Below are 16827 nucleotides of genomic sequence, written 5' to 3' on the forward strand. Positions count from 1 at the left end.
TACGTCAAACTATAAATCCGACTTTAAGGAAAAATAATAAGATGGATAATAAAATACAATGCACCCTTGTTAGAAATACCTTTCTTAGCAAAAACTTAATATGTACTAAATTAGAAGAGACTTCCTTGAATAAAAGAACAATTAGGATTCACCCGCAAGTAATATTCTAAATACGAAAAAATATATAGATTAGTGCCGATTCGATATGCGTTCTAGAGCAGAGTAGCTAATTCGTTATGTGGTCTAGCATCATCATCAGTAGCTCGACAACCCTTTTTGGGTCCTGGCTTATTCTAAGAATTTCCTCCATTCTGTTCTGTTCCTTGCTTTGTTCTTCCAGTGGGTAATCTCAAGTGTTTTCAGATCTTGTTCCATGTATCTAAGTTTGGATCTTCCCTTTGACCTTCTCCCTACTGGTGTTTGCCTCATTATATGTTTTGGTGTTTCGGTCTCCAACATCCGTTCAACATGGCCTATCCAGCGCAGACGTCCGATCTTTATGGATGTTATGACGTCAGATTCGTTGTATTCTGCGTATAGTTCAAAATTATATCTTCTGCACCATACGTCATTTTCTTTCACTTCCTTATACAGGGTGTCTGCGTAACTTGGAACCATATGGGAAACTTTTTTAATATCAATTTTACGAAAAAAAGTCATTCTTTATAAAATGCTCTGAATAGTCTAAAACCTAAGATGCAATCATCAGATATCAAATTTTGTCAACAGTATACGAGGTATGTCAAAAACTATGAATTTCGCTCAAGAGCAAACTACCTTTATATTTCAAAATATCACAAAATTTTATTATGAAAAGTTATTGGTAATTAAAAACCATATTCAAATATGCAATAACATCCTTCTACTTGAAAAAAAAATTCTGAAATTTTCCTAAATTACCGATTCCGAACATCATTTTTATTTATTAGACATGTAATAACTCTTTTATTAATAATTTTAGGAAAAAAAGTATTCTTCATAAAAATCTGTGCATGGTCTAAACTTCAAGATACAACCATCAGTTATCCATGTTTGTTAATTTTATACGAGGTGTGCCAAATAATATGAACTTAGAAATAATTTAGAAATTCTTTCTTTCTTTGACACACCTCGTATAAAATTAACAAACTTGTTACTGATGGTTGCATCTTGAGGTTTAGACCATGCACAGATTTTTATGAAGAATAACTTTTTTCCTAAAATTATTAATAAAAGTGTTATTACATGTGTAATAAATAAACATGATGTTCGGATTCGGTAATTTAGGAAAATTTCAGAATTTTTTTTCAAGTAGAAGGCTGTTATTGCAAATTTGAATATAGTTTCTAATTACAAATAACTTTTCATAATAAATTTTTTTTTGATATTTTGAAATATAAAGGTACGTTTTGCTCTTGAGCGAAATTCATATTTTTTGACATACCTCGTATACTGTTGACAAAATTTGATATCTGATGATTGCATCTTAGGTTTTAGACTGGGCAGAGCACTTTATAAAGAATGATTTTTTTTCGTAAAATTGATATTAAAAAAGTTTCCCATATGGTTCCAAGTTACGCAGACACCCTGTATATGTGTCTGAGGATTTTTCGTTCAAACGTACCTAATAAGTTCTCATCGCTTTTCGACAGTGTCCATGTCTCTGATTCATATATAAGGACCGGTTTTATCAGGGTTTTGTATGTTTTGCATTTGGTTTTTCTCGTGATGTTGTTAGATCCTAGATGTTTAATTAGTCCATTATGTGGTCTCTCACAGAGTAGTTATTTCGATATGCGGCCACCACTAAATAATGTTAATTCATTTAGTAAATTTTGCATCTACTCGTATATAGAGTAGGGTGCAAATGAAAGGAATAAATTTGTTATTTCGTAAACCGATGACATTAGGGAAAATCCCGAAAGAGGCCGATTTTTGTTTTTAAATTATATTTTGGCATACATATCATACTAGTGTCGTCATCCATCTGGGTGTGATGACGTAATCGATGATTTTTTTAAATGAGAATAGGGGGAATTTGGTGACATCGGCAGAACAAGTTTATGGCAAGTCCTACATAACATAGGATTCAAATTTAAAAAAGAGGATAACAGAAAAACGCTTTGTGAAAGAAGTTATGTTGTACACAAGAGAATTGAGTTTCTGAGAAAATATAACAAATTTAAAGAAAAAGAGTCAACTTTTGTATATTTAGACGAAACATGGATATTTTCTAGGGTGCTACCAAGAGAATATGGTAAGATGACAACATAAAATCGATCAAGCATACTAGTGGAGAAGGGAAGCGACATATAATTCTGCACGCGGGAGGGAAGACAGGATATATAAAAGGTGCTAATTTAATATTTTCGTCTACATAAAAAACAGTGACTATCATGACAATATGAACACGGAAATGTTTGTGAAATAGTTGCGTGAAAAACTTCTTCCCGGATTAAGTGAGCCCAGCGTAATTATTTTATACAATGCGCCTTACCATTCAGAAATACTAAACAAAAGTCCAGCAAATTCGTGGAATGTAGATAAAATTAAAGAATGGCTAAAAAATGAACGCATATCTATTCCACAGCTTATATTAAAGTCTGAGTTGTTACGTTTGGCAAAAGAACATGCGAAACCAAAAATTTTTCTGGTGGTTCAAGTTATTGAAAGTTACGGGCATCAAGTTTTACATCTTCCACCACACCACTGCCAGTTTAATCCCATCGAAAATATATGGGGAACAGCAAAACAATATTACGACAACCATATTATCGTCCTAGTGGTTATACTGACGAAGCGGTTTTTGAAACTTGGCGAGAAGCACTTTCAATTGCAACTCCAGAAGTATGGCGGAACTATATATCCAAGTGCGAAAAATTAATTAAGGATTGGTGGATTCGTGAAAATAAAATTAACGAAATAAACCCAATCATAATAACAATTAACGGTGACCCCAGCGATGAAGATGATAGTGTGAACAATAAAGACTAAATCATTTTAGTAAAAAAAAATTGGTACGTATATTGACTTAATAATATTTAGGAGTTTACTTGATTTGATGTTTATATGATGCCCTGCTGTAGGATTTCCGGATTCTTTTCAAGGCGTGATCATTTTAGTAAGTGTGATTTGTTTGAAATTGAAACTATTTGTAGATATTGTAGTTACATACATATTACAATATTGTTTTTAATAATTTTTATTTACGGGGAAAATACCCCATTATACATAAAAACTATTAAATATACATAACTAACAAAGAAAACTTATTGACTATAGGCTGCATTGCGGCTGCTTTAATATATCACTTAAATTGATTGTGACTTTATATAAAACCATTTTAGAGATTAAATTAAAACATCAACGATACAGCAACGTTTAGCCTTCTACCTTTTATAAGTTAAAATTTGTTTTATTTTTATTATATGGATATTCATGCAACAATTAAAATTAGGTATACTGATTTTTTGCTACGGGTAATGAACAGTGGTGTCATGGCAAAATTAGCAGTGCGGGAACGCACTGCTAATTTTTGTTTACAAAACCTAAATTCTCTATTATTTTTTTTTCTTTTCTTAACCAGTGAGGGAACGGCGTTCCCACGCGTTCCCACACGATGACACCTTTGGTAATGAACTGTTGTAAAGAATCATGAAATTATATCGTTTAGGCTTGTGAGGCTAAAATTTTAAATTATTTGATTTATATAAGAACATCCCCTCAAATAAAAAATGACTGCGCCAATGTGTAAATAGTCAAACTACAGCGGACCAGTCAATTCGTTCATTTCTTTCTTAATCCGTGACCGGTGTAAGCCTACCAAATAGACAACTTTTTTATTTGCGTACACGTTAGCGTGTACCTAGACACAGCGGATTTTTAGTTAAGTTAAAACCAGGTTTATTCATAATCCTCAAACCAGGAGAAATTAAATGTGTTAAGTTAAAAGTGAAAATTATTCTGGCCATGGTGTATATAGTGATGTTGAAAAAGTAACTATTCGTTACAAAGTACTCGTTACTTACGAATACCGAAAGTACCGATTACTATACAGAGAGGCAAATCGTTACTTTGATTACTCTGATTACTTCGTTACTTTGTACCAATCGTATCAGAGCGGGTAACGACTATTGTATCTACAATCAGTACACTTGATTACTTTCTATAAAAAAAATACCAATCGTATCCTAGCGAGTAACGGACGGGACCGGTATTTTACGAGTGTTATGGAATATCGTTATCGGTATGAAGCGTTTTAAGGGTGTGACAGAATACCTATACAAAATACCTTCCTACTGAGAAATACGATTCTCGATATGATTATCGGTACTCGAATACAAAAGTAACAAAAGTAATCATATAGTAATCAAAGTAACGAATACTGTAAATGATTACTTTATACAAAAGTAACGATTTATCCCTTAAACAGATCGGTGAAGGTCGTTGTTATATCGAAATACCTATACAAAATATCTACCTACTGAGAAATACGATTCTCGATATGATTACCGGTACTCAAATACAAAAGTAATCATAGTAATCCAAAGTAACGAATACTGTAACTGTAAATGATTACTTTATACAAAAGTAACGATTTGTAACGAATCCTCGAAAGTAACTATAATCAACATCACTACTACGAATAATAATTCCTTTGCATTGCCCCTACAGTGTAGGCAACCACAACCGTCGTTAATATCGTTTTTGTTTATAAAATTTTCAATTTTCATTATTTTCAATTGAAGTAAGTTTATTTATACTCCGCAAACGAGGAGCAATTAGGTGATATGATTATTTAGCAATTTTACGGCTTTTTATACCCAGAAAATGAAAATTTATTCGAAATCTCAACTTTTTATTTGGTTATATCTCGAAAACGGAAAATCCCCAAATGAAATTTCAAAGGAGGGATTACCTTTAAGTCAGGAGGAGTTATTTTGACTATGGTATACATACTACTTTTAGCCTTATTTACAGTTTAGGTTTACCAAAAGTGAAAATTATTCTGGCATTCCTTTGCCCCTACAGTATAGGCAACCAACATTAAAAACGTTTTTCCTTTATAACATTTTCAATTTTCTCAATTTTCAATTAAAACCAGTTTATTCATAATCCGCAAACGAGGTGCAATTTTTTGATATGGTTATTTAGTGACTTTGCGGCATTTTATACCCTGAAAATCGACATTTATTTTTAGCGCTGCGCCGAAATCTCCACTTTTGATTTGCTTATATCTCGAAAACGGAAACTCCGCAAATGAAATTTTGAATGGTGCAATTATCCGCAAACGAGGTGCAATTTTTTGAGCTATGGTAGAAGTCAAAATAACGACTTTGAAAAAACCGTTTCGCTAACTTTATGACGCTGGGGATATCACATCTCGACCGTCCTTCTCATGGTGGCAGAATTTGTAACTAAACGTCCCCCAAAATCGCACATGACATTGACATGACAAATGTCATCAAATGTCATATGTGAATTATTTATTATTTTTTTATTATAATTAATGTACTTGTAGCAAATACATTAGACTGTAATTAGAGTCTAATTAGCTTTAATTAGAGTCTTAATTAGTAGTTTGTAGGCTTATTTTCTTTTAAAATGCCTCATCACGGTTCTGTGCAGTAATTGATTGTTTGCTTACATGGAGAAATAGTGAAGTGAAATTCTTTCGTTTTCCTAAACTCTAAACCCCAAATGAGGATAGACAAAAGAAATAAATGGATTAAAGCTATTCGGAAACAAAAGTACGTTGTTAACCTTACTTTTATCTATGTATACTGCATGTATATCATTTAAATTATATCAAATTACAATTGTATTATATTAAATTATTATTAACCCTCGGATGTCGACACTGCTGTACACCGTGCCGCATTTTAATAAGTTTTACTAATATTCTTTCCTACACACCACTAACTATTTAGATATGTGTGAGTGACTATCTTTAAAATACTACCTGCAGCTATTGCATTTTTTGTTTTTTACATATGTGACATTAGGTACTGCAGTGTGTCCATTCATGTTACTTTAAACGGATGTGGCAACCAGAGGGTAAAATTACCTTTATTTTTATTATTTACCCTTATATTTATTAATACATTGGATTTATTTTAGTCTATATGGAGCGAACTGGATTCCAAGACATACTGATAGAATATGCAGTGCACATTTTGTTGGAAATATGACATCAAATGATCTCATCCCAGTTATGTACCAACAATATTTCCAAAGGATTACAAACCAAAGATAATTAATCCAGATGCTACTTTAAACAGGTAATGAAAATTAAATCTCTTCATTATTGTTTATTACATTATAATAATGATGTTTTTGTTAAAATTATTATATGTCACACTAAAATAACTATTGGCTGGTTTTACCAACTACAAATAGTAGTTTATTCAATGAATAAAGGTATTCAACCAATTAACTGACATATCCACGTTTCTCTAACTCCAAATAACATTTTATTTATTTATTTATCAAATATCTTGATTAATTTAATAAAAATATTTTCATTTACCTCATATGGTAATATTGAATATTGTATTATACACAATAATATTTTTTTATACTGAATTCTGTAGTGACGTATCCTATACATTTATTTTGAATGTCTTAAAGACTTAAAGGATCAATAAAGTATGACTATGACTATGCTTCTTCTGAAACTGCATATGCTTCTTGATATTGTTAGCATTTTCTTGGCAGAATTATGGCTTTGTTTTTGAATGTCTTCCATCTGCTATCCATTTTCTGCAAAGTTTGACGCATTTTATTTTTACAGTAATTGCAGAAACGATTGGATGTAATGGGTTTGTTTGGTTTGTCGTCAACCACTAGAGCTTCTGAATTGTTATAGTTACAATCATTTTTGGTAAAATTTATTTCAAATGTACATAGTTGAGAAATTAGTTCATCAAGAGTTTTGTCTTTATCTTTAGTTAATAGCATCCAACTAGACTTGAAGCTTTCATACTGACTAGGTAAAATATGTAGAATTTTGCATGTAATCATTACATCTGGTCTCTTACTTAGTTCCTTCATTTCAAGTCTGTTATTTAGCTCATTGAAAATTTGTTTTAACTTTGCAATGTGTGTTGACACATAACACATCATCTCCAACATTCCCCAATAAAGAAAAGAAATATCAGCAAAGTTTAAACAACTGATTTTTGGAAGAGGCTTCAAACTATTGCTTAAGAGAGAGCCAAGGATCAAAAGTCAATTCTTTGTCCATAATTCTGATACCGTCTAAATCTGATAAATGTCACTGATACCACTAGTTATCAGACTTTTTGCGTTACTATTTGCTTTTCTATAAAAATCAGTTTTGGCTTCATACACTTTTTTTCAGCTTCAGTTGCTGTTCCTGTAATAGGTTCAGGTTTCACTAACTTGCCATCTATCACATCTAAGCAGCCTTCATGGTAGTTCAATGTCTCGTGCATTTTACTTTTCCGCATTGGCCAGTCCATTTCTCCATTAAGTTGTTGAATATTGCGTACAAAATCCATTTTCTCGATTTTTCTTTTTCAGCCTTGGAGTTTGGAGGTATTTTTTTTATAAAAACTTTTTCCTATTTTTAATTACCTAATTTTGATTATTACAGTAAAACCTATTAATGGGGGGGGGGAGGAGGCAGTTTCGGATAACAAAAATTTCGGTTAAAAATAACATTGTTTTTTGTATTCTTCTTGTATCAAATTACATAGTATATTCTTGGTCAAAGTTGGTATTAAAAACACTATGAGGTGATTTTGTAATATGTTTAATATTAATTGCAATCTTTAGTTGTATGAAAGCAATGTTGACAAATTAACATCAAATTGTTTCCGATAAAAATTTACTTTTATTGATGAAATTATTAAAACTGTCAGCCGTTTCGGTTAAACGATGTTTCGGTTAACAGAGGTTTAACTGTAATACTAAATTTCAACACTCTTGAAAAAAGTTAAGGTTATTTGTTATTATTTTTAATATTTTAATTATTGTAGGTTTAATTGAACACAGTGCAAAAAAATTATTGAAATAAACTCTTTTAATTGCAGGTTTAATCGATTGAATGAACGCAGTGCTAAAAAAGTTATTGAAATGAACTCTTCAAAGATTTCTATAGGAATATGGTTAGATAAGTGTGGATTTATTGGAGGCAGCCCTGATGGATTATGTGAAGATGACTACCATCAACACCAAGTGCCTTTACAAGTTGAGGGAGTCCAACAAATCTTTGGTTAATGATATGTATTATAGGAACTATATCGTATATGTTAATGAAAAAAAAAATACAAGTAGTACTGAACACAAAGTGCGGTTAATACAACCAAATTCAAGGCAAATTTAACAAAAAGGAAGGTGTGCCACTTAGTGATATTAATGCCTTCAGAATCGATCATGTATGATGTCAGTGTCGAAAGATTCTGGGAAAACAATATAATATTATTAAAAACATTTTATTTGAATAAATAAGTATACAGCAGAACCTCGATTATCCGTCAGGGCACCGGACCAAGGGTATGACGGATGATTGAAAAGACGGTTAACAGAACATTAAAAAAAAATTAAAAATTCATAGTACAACTTTCAAATTTCATTTGTATGTTTTGTTTGACAATATAAGAGGGATTTGTGTTGTACAATCGAATCAATTTAAAATATTCTGAAGTCTTTTGTTTGTTTTACTGTTGCTTCACATTTTGCGACGGCTGAATTTCTTAATCAGCGTAAGATCACATGCAATCTACTTTATTGGCTTCTTCTTGTTGAGAATACCACTCGATGAATTATTGCACGTGCAATGCAGCTTCTCTAGGTTATTGAGGCAAATCTTTGTCAGTTACAATAGGTTCATCAACATATCTACAATCAAATTACAAGTCTGTGTCAGCTTCTGAATCTGTTTGGTCCGCCTTTGTTGCCATTTCAATGATTCCTTTATCTGTCAGCAATAAATAGCCGTTTGTGTCCTCATCACAAATCAAATTAACTTTTTTTATTTTTTTCAATTAAAATTTTTGCTTATGTAATCAATACAACGTCTGTATGTACCCTGACGGTTAACAGAGGTGACGGTTAATGGAGAGACGGATAATCGAGGTTCCACTGTATTTATAGCATTTTCATGTGGAAATAAAACACTTTAAAATATTTTTTTGTTTATTTTGTGTATCTAAACATTATACGTATTGAAGATAGCAAAAAGAGAATATTAATATCTTTATTTAGCAGATATGTGTAGAAAGACTTTTAATTTTAAAGTTTTAATTTTATAATGTTACTTGAAACTAATTCATTCACTCATTGATTCAACAATATTTATTTCAATAATATGAATGGTAAAAACAGAAAAATCAAAGAAGCTGCTCTAATTATGTTACTGAAACCAATTGCGTTGCAAATTCCTCAGCAGAATGCATTAGGATGTGATTATCCAAATTAAAAGAGGGAATAAATAGAAAGAAAATGCCACGATTAGTAAGTAAACAACATATCAAGGATAGATCATCATTTATATTTTAAAATATTATACATGTATTATAAAATCAGATTTTGGTGTTAATTCTGAGAGTAAACTAAATGTAGGATCAAATGCTTACCATACTGGGATAGCAACGTTGAGTTTTTTCTCGTGATTTACTATGGTCACTAAACATGTGAATTTTCTTCTCATCATTGCTGGTGGTAGTTGTTTTAAAGTCAAATCACATGCTATGATTTTTCTTACATGTATTCTTGTTTTAGCAAGTGTTGTGGTGTAAATTGAGCAGTTGTTAAAAAAGGTGGTACAGTTGAACCCGCTTATTAGAATTTCTCGGTTTAAGGAATAGAAATTTGAGGTCTCGAAACGTTTCTACTAGCCACCAGTGATCGGTTATTAGAATATCTCATATGAATACTTTTGCCTTGCATAAGGCTATTCCAATAAGCGGGTTCGACTGTATATTAAACTCAACTGGGCGTGATGACGTAATTGATGATTTTTTAAATGAGACTATAGGTCACATGTTAGCTCATTTGAAAGGTTATTCAATTCTCTATTCAGTAATATAAACAACAATATAATTATTGTTTATTGAGGAAGCAAATGGGAAACTAAAAATCATTTATTAGTAATTATTAAGTCACCTGATACCATCTGCTCTAATATACCACAATTTTTTACTTCAATTCAGTATTTTCTTGTCAAACACTGAATCTTACTTGCATAAGTAACTACTCCATTGGGAGTCACTCCAATTAGACATTTTAAAATATTTCTATAAGTTTTTCCTATTTTTTGGTTGGTTACAATAGATTTCTGTGCAGTCTAAAAATATTTTACAACTTATAAAATTTTTGAAACATGTTGGCATAAATAGTTTATTTTTATTCCTGCTGGGATTTTCCTTCATAATATTTTTAAATAATATTTCATGTAGGGTGTATAACAGGTGTAGAAAATTCATTCACAAGATTTAGTTTATATTGACCACAGCCCAATATTGATAATAATTTAATTGGCATAAATCCATTAACTCCTATAAACACATAGGTACTTGTAAATACATCTTTGCATGGCAAACCAGTATAAAGCACAAAAATGAAAAACAAGAAGACAACTTCTTTGCACTATCTACTGCTTCCTGAGGTTCTTTGACATTCTACGTCCCTCAAAAAGTAATTTTCACCTTCCATAGTTGCAACCACAGGAATCTGAGTAGCTTCATTGGTCGTGACTTTCTTCTTCACTTCTCACTGGGGAAGTAGGTGGACTTGCAACGAGAGGTACTGGGTTTTGGTAAGGACTCCTGGAAAGTACTGACTAATGTTTCATTTTCCACATTTTGAATTTGATTTCTGCAAAATTTCAATAGTTGTGATCATATTGATGATGAAATATTCAATTCATTTCCAAGTGCCAACATTGAGCCAAGAAACAACTTTAACATAACATTGCCAACATCAACACAGTGAGCATGAAACTTTTAGGGTCCTTGTATTCTGTTCTGCATCAGTGAAAAGGAATGAACTTCAGTATAAATGCTTTATTTTCTCATTTTATTATGGTCACAATTCAAGATCTACATTTTAGAATTTATGATGTTACTTTATATAAAAATAGTCTATGTTTACAGGCCAGCTATATATTTTATTAAGGATCTTAGCTGATGGTCTGAAGGCTTCTTAAGGTGCTGTCTTGAGTTCTTTACAATCTTCAGTAGGGGTCAGATGGTAGGTCCAAATAAGACAATATGGTTACCTGATGAATCTAAGATTTTCAGTGGATGGTTACCTAGGGAACTGTTAATTTTCTGTAATGCTCATTGTTGAGGGTTAGAGCCATGCCCTTCTCCTGGCTGCCTAGAAGAGAAATAGAGATGTAGACAACCTGCAGCACAAATTTATGAAGGGTCGCTACCACCCAAGTCTACAAAACTATAATATTCCTTGTCAACAGTACAGAAAAATTTACAAGTTACTTTTGAACTAAAGTTATAACTAAAATGATTTAACTTAAATACCCCTTAATCAGAAAAAACAATTCTCTTTTAAATTAATTGAATCCCAAATATTTCTTTAAAATTAACAAATTTTCCAACTAATAAATCAAACTTGAAAATAATTATTATTGTTTAACACAACTGCTGATATATCAATGAATTAGCATTCACGGAAAATAAATACCCTAAAAATATTTTCTTTACCTAATTCGAAAATTAATCAATAAAATCAGAAAACCTACTTACTAACTAGGTCTCTTTAGGTTTCACCTACTTTGAGTCTACAAATGAACCTGAATGGGACCAGCATGGTATTTATATGAGCAAAAGAATTTACCTAAGATCAATATACAACAGACAATGACTAGGTAGGTATTTTTATTAACCCTCTAACTGGCAAGATTCTAAAAATTATTCTATTTAGCTGGGTATATTTTTCAAGTTTAATAATGTATTTAGAAACCTAGAAATGCTATTAAAATTTAATTATCAATTTTTGTTTGGCTCCCAGGTAAAATCAAGTAAAGGGGTCCTCAGGTGCCCCTTGCCGGTTTAAGTGAAAAATATAAAGGTTGAACGGAACATTGATTTGAGCGGTTTTTACTAAAATAAACAAACAGAACAGAATAGGTGTAAACTATTTTTATGGGACAATTATAAAAACAGTCTCTGGCATTAGAACATAAATGAATATCACATTTGCTACACATACATTGAATTTTCAACACATTGCAAAATTTACATTTTTTTACCATCCTCTTTGCTGAGCTAAAGTGGAAAGTGCTCAATACTGTCACTGCGAATGTCATCAATGGGATGTTTTGCTTTTTTCCAATCAGTTTCAACAGAATCCATAAGTTCTTGGATTTCATCTTCGGTCATTACCAACAAATCAAACTGTTTCTTTCTCAAGTTGATATTGAATGCCATTTCAAGAAGCAAAATATACCTACAAATAAGTGATCAAATGTTGGAAAATAATAGCACAACCACACACAATAAATTGAGACGAAACTTCAAATAAACGTGCAAGGTGTCCCTGAGGAACCCTTTCTATTTTCGTTATTTATCCACACTCAGAATATTTGTTTTGTAATAATTCCAATATATAGTGAAACTCGAAGCTGTAAACCATTCATAATAAAATGTTTGCACTAAATTCAGAGTACTTGCAGTATCAAAATTTTACTTCGAAAAAAAAAATTAACGAGAGATATTTGTTCTGCATTCACCTCAACCTGTCGCACAAAACTGAGGCAGAAATGTAATTATATGACGTAATGAATTTAGAATGTGTTTGAAACGTCTCTAGAAGAACTAGAGAAGAAGATTCAAAACAGTTTGTGGCTATATTAATTTTACCTGTAGTTTAAATAAATATTAAGTGAAGGGACCCTCAGTGACCTCTTGCCAGTTAGAGGGTTAAGACTAATAAACTTAGGCTACAATAATTTAAAAAGAATGACTGTTTTACTGTAAATATAACAATTTAAAATGAAAATGGCAAACTAACAGTATTTTCTCAATAAATACTATTTGAGATAATGGAAATAACTTTTGAAATTTGAATCTAGCATCACTATCTACATTATCATAAAATTGAAAATTTATATACCGGGCGGACAAAGAACATATTATAAATTGACTGAATAATAAATATCATATTAATAAGAAAATGAACACAGCAAATAAAAGGGTCTCTGAAAATAAATTCTAGAGAACAGCTGATTGGCATGCTAAAACATTGAAATAGATATTTCAACACAAGTAAAATTACTTACTTTACTCTTTTAATTTAGATGTCAAGGTTAATTGTCCATCAAAAAAACCTTTGGCTTGATATGCTCTAAAAATGTTGGGTCATTTTGTTGGTCAGAATTCACAAAGTGACACCAGCAAACTAAAGAATGGTTCCCTATCTTTCCGTCTGTGAGTCAATAGTAATAAAGGGATAAATTCAGTTCTTTACTATCACTATATTTTCTTACTTAGTAATGAAATCTACCTCTTTTTTTCAACTAGATCCTTTGTAAACATAAAGAATCTACATAACCATCTTTCATTATAGTGTTTACAGTCCGGGGCAAAGCAAATTATCATTTTTATTATAAAAAATAGAATGGTTTACAAAAGTTCACCCTTTTGCTTGGAGAATATCACTAAAAAACTATATTTCATCGAAATTTAAGACCGAATTACGGTGATATCTTAAAAAATACTCTAATTAAATAGAGAAAGCAAAATTTCAACATTATAGGAATTAAAAACACTTAAGATTAGGAGCATAGAGGTATATATTAACATAGAGGGAGCCTACCTTCCGCGCTTCCTGACGACAAGATCTCATGGACTGGTTTACTGCATCTCTTTCTAACACATTGTATCGAAAATCTATGATGACATTCAGTGTGAATATAGGCACGGAAGAGGAGGACAACTGTAGCAGCTTTACTGTGGCTTTACTATGCGTAAGAGTGAAACAGCACTAATCCAAATAAAAAAGATGGTGTCGTCACTTCGCTCTGAAAGACACTCTCTCTATGCTAATATATAACTCTATGATTAGGAGGACAAACATTGTCTTTTCAACTTTTGTTTACAAAATGATCAGTCGCAACCTCACATTTCGGCTGTTAACCTCAAAATCTCTTCCTAAATTTGAATATCGAAATTATATTTATGTAGTATATCAGACATTTTCTACCATATAGAGTATTTATAGTAAATTTCTATTAATGTATTGATACATTAGCACAAAATCAGTAGTTAAATTTTAAAAAATCTCTTGTTTTTGTAAATCACCCATAAGGAATACACATAAGGTCGTCCCCCAAAATTTCAGAATGTACCACGTGACCTATTGTCAAGTTAACGCTCCCAGCGGATAGTCAAAGTTGGCCTAAGATGGTTGATTGAGGTTTTGGTAGGGTTTCACCATGTTCCCATAGGCAATATCCTGTAACATCGGCGTTTAGCCTGTTGAATATTATTTTTAAATAATGTAAATCGAATTTTAAATTCAACCATTGTTTGGTTCTGGGGCTATTTAGCAAGTATGCACGTAAGTAATCTAACCACATTTTTAGCTTTTTAAAAAAAATTTCAACCATCTTTCAATTCTAATGGTGGGATTACTTATTTTATTGTAGATTCACTGATGATGGACCGATAGGTCTGAAAACGTTCTGAATTGGACATATTTTATTCAATCCATTGGGATTTTTAAGTTTTAATAAATATACCAATTTACATAGAAGTGGTTTTACTTCTTGTTAGAGTTTTTTAACTATATGGTATACAGCCAACCTAGGGAACTTCCCTTTTAGGATAATAATATATGTTATCAGTATTTTAAAGATATGAAAATTGGTGCGGAAAAAGAGTGCCGAAAAAAATATGATGGTTCGAAAATTATGATCCTATTGTTTATATTTTTGCCGTAAGTACTTTTCAACTTTGACCGGTTATATCTCAGGAACCACTGATCACAATTAAACGTTTTTTCTTTTAAGAGAAGTGTCCTGCTGCTTTTTTACCAATACCGTTTTCATGATTTAATTTAATTTAATATTTACCACGGTATTTTATTTGGTTATAATAAGCCAAAAAATTGTTTATAATTTTAAAATATTCCTGAGGCCGCTTAAATAGTCCAATTTCAATTCTGTAAAGTACATGAGATAGGTACAGTGTCGTTTTATACAAAAATCATAGTTATTCTTATGTATCATAATTATTGTGGTTATTATAGCGACCGTACATTTTTAATTAACAATTCAATTGTTGCTAAACTGTTTTATTTGAAATTGCTGAAAGAAATTTTATATTAACAAGTTATTTAATTATTGATAAACAATTACTTATCTAAAATTTTAATTGAAAATTAAAGATTTTGTTGGAAAAACCCGCATTTTCCGGAGAACGTTTTCATCGAAGTAAATCGGGAAAAACACGTCTCTATGCAGAATTTAATTACAGTGAATTTATATTTGGGTGTTTTTGGTGTAAAGTAAAAATTTTTGGAGTTATAGAGCAAAAATTTACAAAAAACACGATTTTCCGGCGCCATTTTGTTTATAAAAAAAGTAGCATACTATCTGCGGACTTTGCATACCTATATTATTAATATATACACTCAATAAGATTCGATTCCAGCAATAAAATTGCTGGTAAATAACTTTTCCTTGTATTTTGCTAATTAGCCCAGAGTATTGGATGACTCGCTCTACTATCACTGACTGCTGGGAGTAAGCTAATTAGCCTGTAATTTTGCGGGAATCTCGTCGAGGAAGATCGACGCAGCAACGACTGACGATGAACAAAGGCGACTGGCTAAACTAAAGAGACTGAGGAAGGTCGAGGTAAAACTATTTAGGGCCGTAGTACAACTGATGATGTTTAGTATCATACTAAAGAAGTTTATCAACTCATAATCAGTACCAAACTGAACCAAATTCTTTAAGTAGACCCTAGAATGGTCTAGAATAGCGGATCTCAACCTGTGTCATGTACCACCTACAGTTCTTTTTATTATTTTTGGTACCACCTATATTTTTAGATTGTATTATCAAGACTTAGTAAGTAATAATATTTTAATTTTTTTGTGTTTCGTGTATCACCGCAAATAATGATATTATGTACCACCAGTGGTATATGTACCACAGATTGAAAAAAGCTGGTCTAGAACCACTTCTAGCACGAGAATGCTCCTCCACCTTCGTATATGATCCAGTTAAAATTACTTAAGTAAAACACATTTTTAGAAATCAAGTTTTTTTTAAAATAAAACGTACGTGAGCGTAACACCAATATTTTGTTTACAATTAGACTTTTGGACGTGACGCAAGCATTTGGTCTTCGAATTTTACTTCATTTTTTCCGCGAAGTATTTTAAAGAATCCCTTGTCTCCCCAATCTTCATTCCATGAATTAGCAGCCAACCAATATGGGACTCCATTCTCTACACCCCAGCCTAAAACTCTGACGCAATGGTCTCCAGCATAATCTCCACCGACATTATGATAAACACCTAAAATAAATTTATTTCATATTAGTAATAGAAATAGATATTGCAATATTCTCTTCTTTGATTTTAAATAGGCGTACGACTCTATTGATCGGGAAAAGTTGTATAAAGCTATACAAAATTTAGAAATTTCAAAATAATTCGTCGCCTTAATACTATAACTTGATAACTCGAAATTAGTAGTTCTGAGATAAACGGGTTTAAATATTTTAAAGATATTTGTGCTGGTACCATGATGTTGGTAAATAAGGAATTCACTCTGCAGCTCTTAAATACTGTTCGTTAACTTTTTGGTTACTGATCTATTTAGTAATACAGTGGAAATTTATTTTCCAA

General features: G+C 31.5%; 1 protein-coding gene and 1 long non-coding RNA gene across 2 annotated transcripts in view; one reads left to right on the top strand and one right to left on the bottom strand.

Moving 5' to 3' along the window:
• The first annotated feature begins 5433 nt into the window (after positions 1-5433).
• On the top strand, positions 5434-9132 carry LOC126880421 (uncharacterized). Its single transcript, XR_007696586.1, has 3 exons — positions 5434-5729; positions 6100-6260; positions 8037-9132. It is a non-coding gene; the product is annotated as an uncharacterized LOC126880421 (long non-coding RNA).
• A 1862-nt stretch (positions 9133-10994) lies between these two features.
• Positions 10995-16827, bottom strand: part of LOC126880416 (cathepsin B-like) — a 35257-nt gene continuing 29424 nt past the window's right edge. Inside the window, exons 4-5 of the mRNA XM_050644262.1 lie at positions 16259-16494; positions 10995-11325 (exon numbers count right to left, since the gene is read on the bottom strand). Of these exons, the coding sequence (XP_050500219.1) occupies positions 16289-16494 (206 nt within the window). The 3' untranslated portion in view covers positions 10995-11325; positions 16259-16288. The remainder of the gene's footprint in view (positions 11326-16258; positions 16495-16827) is intronic.

The sequence above is a fragment of the Diabrotica virgifera genome, chromosome 2, assembly GCF_917563875.1.
Source record: "Diabrotica virgifera virgifera chromosome 2, PGI_DIABVI_V3a".
In the NCBI taxonomy this organism is placed as follows: Eukaryota; Metazoa; Arthropoda; class Insecta; order Coleoptera; family Chrysomelidae; genus Diabrotica; species Diabrotica virgifera.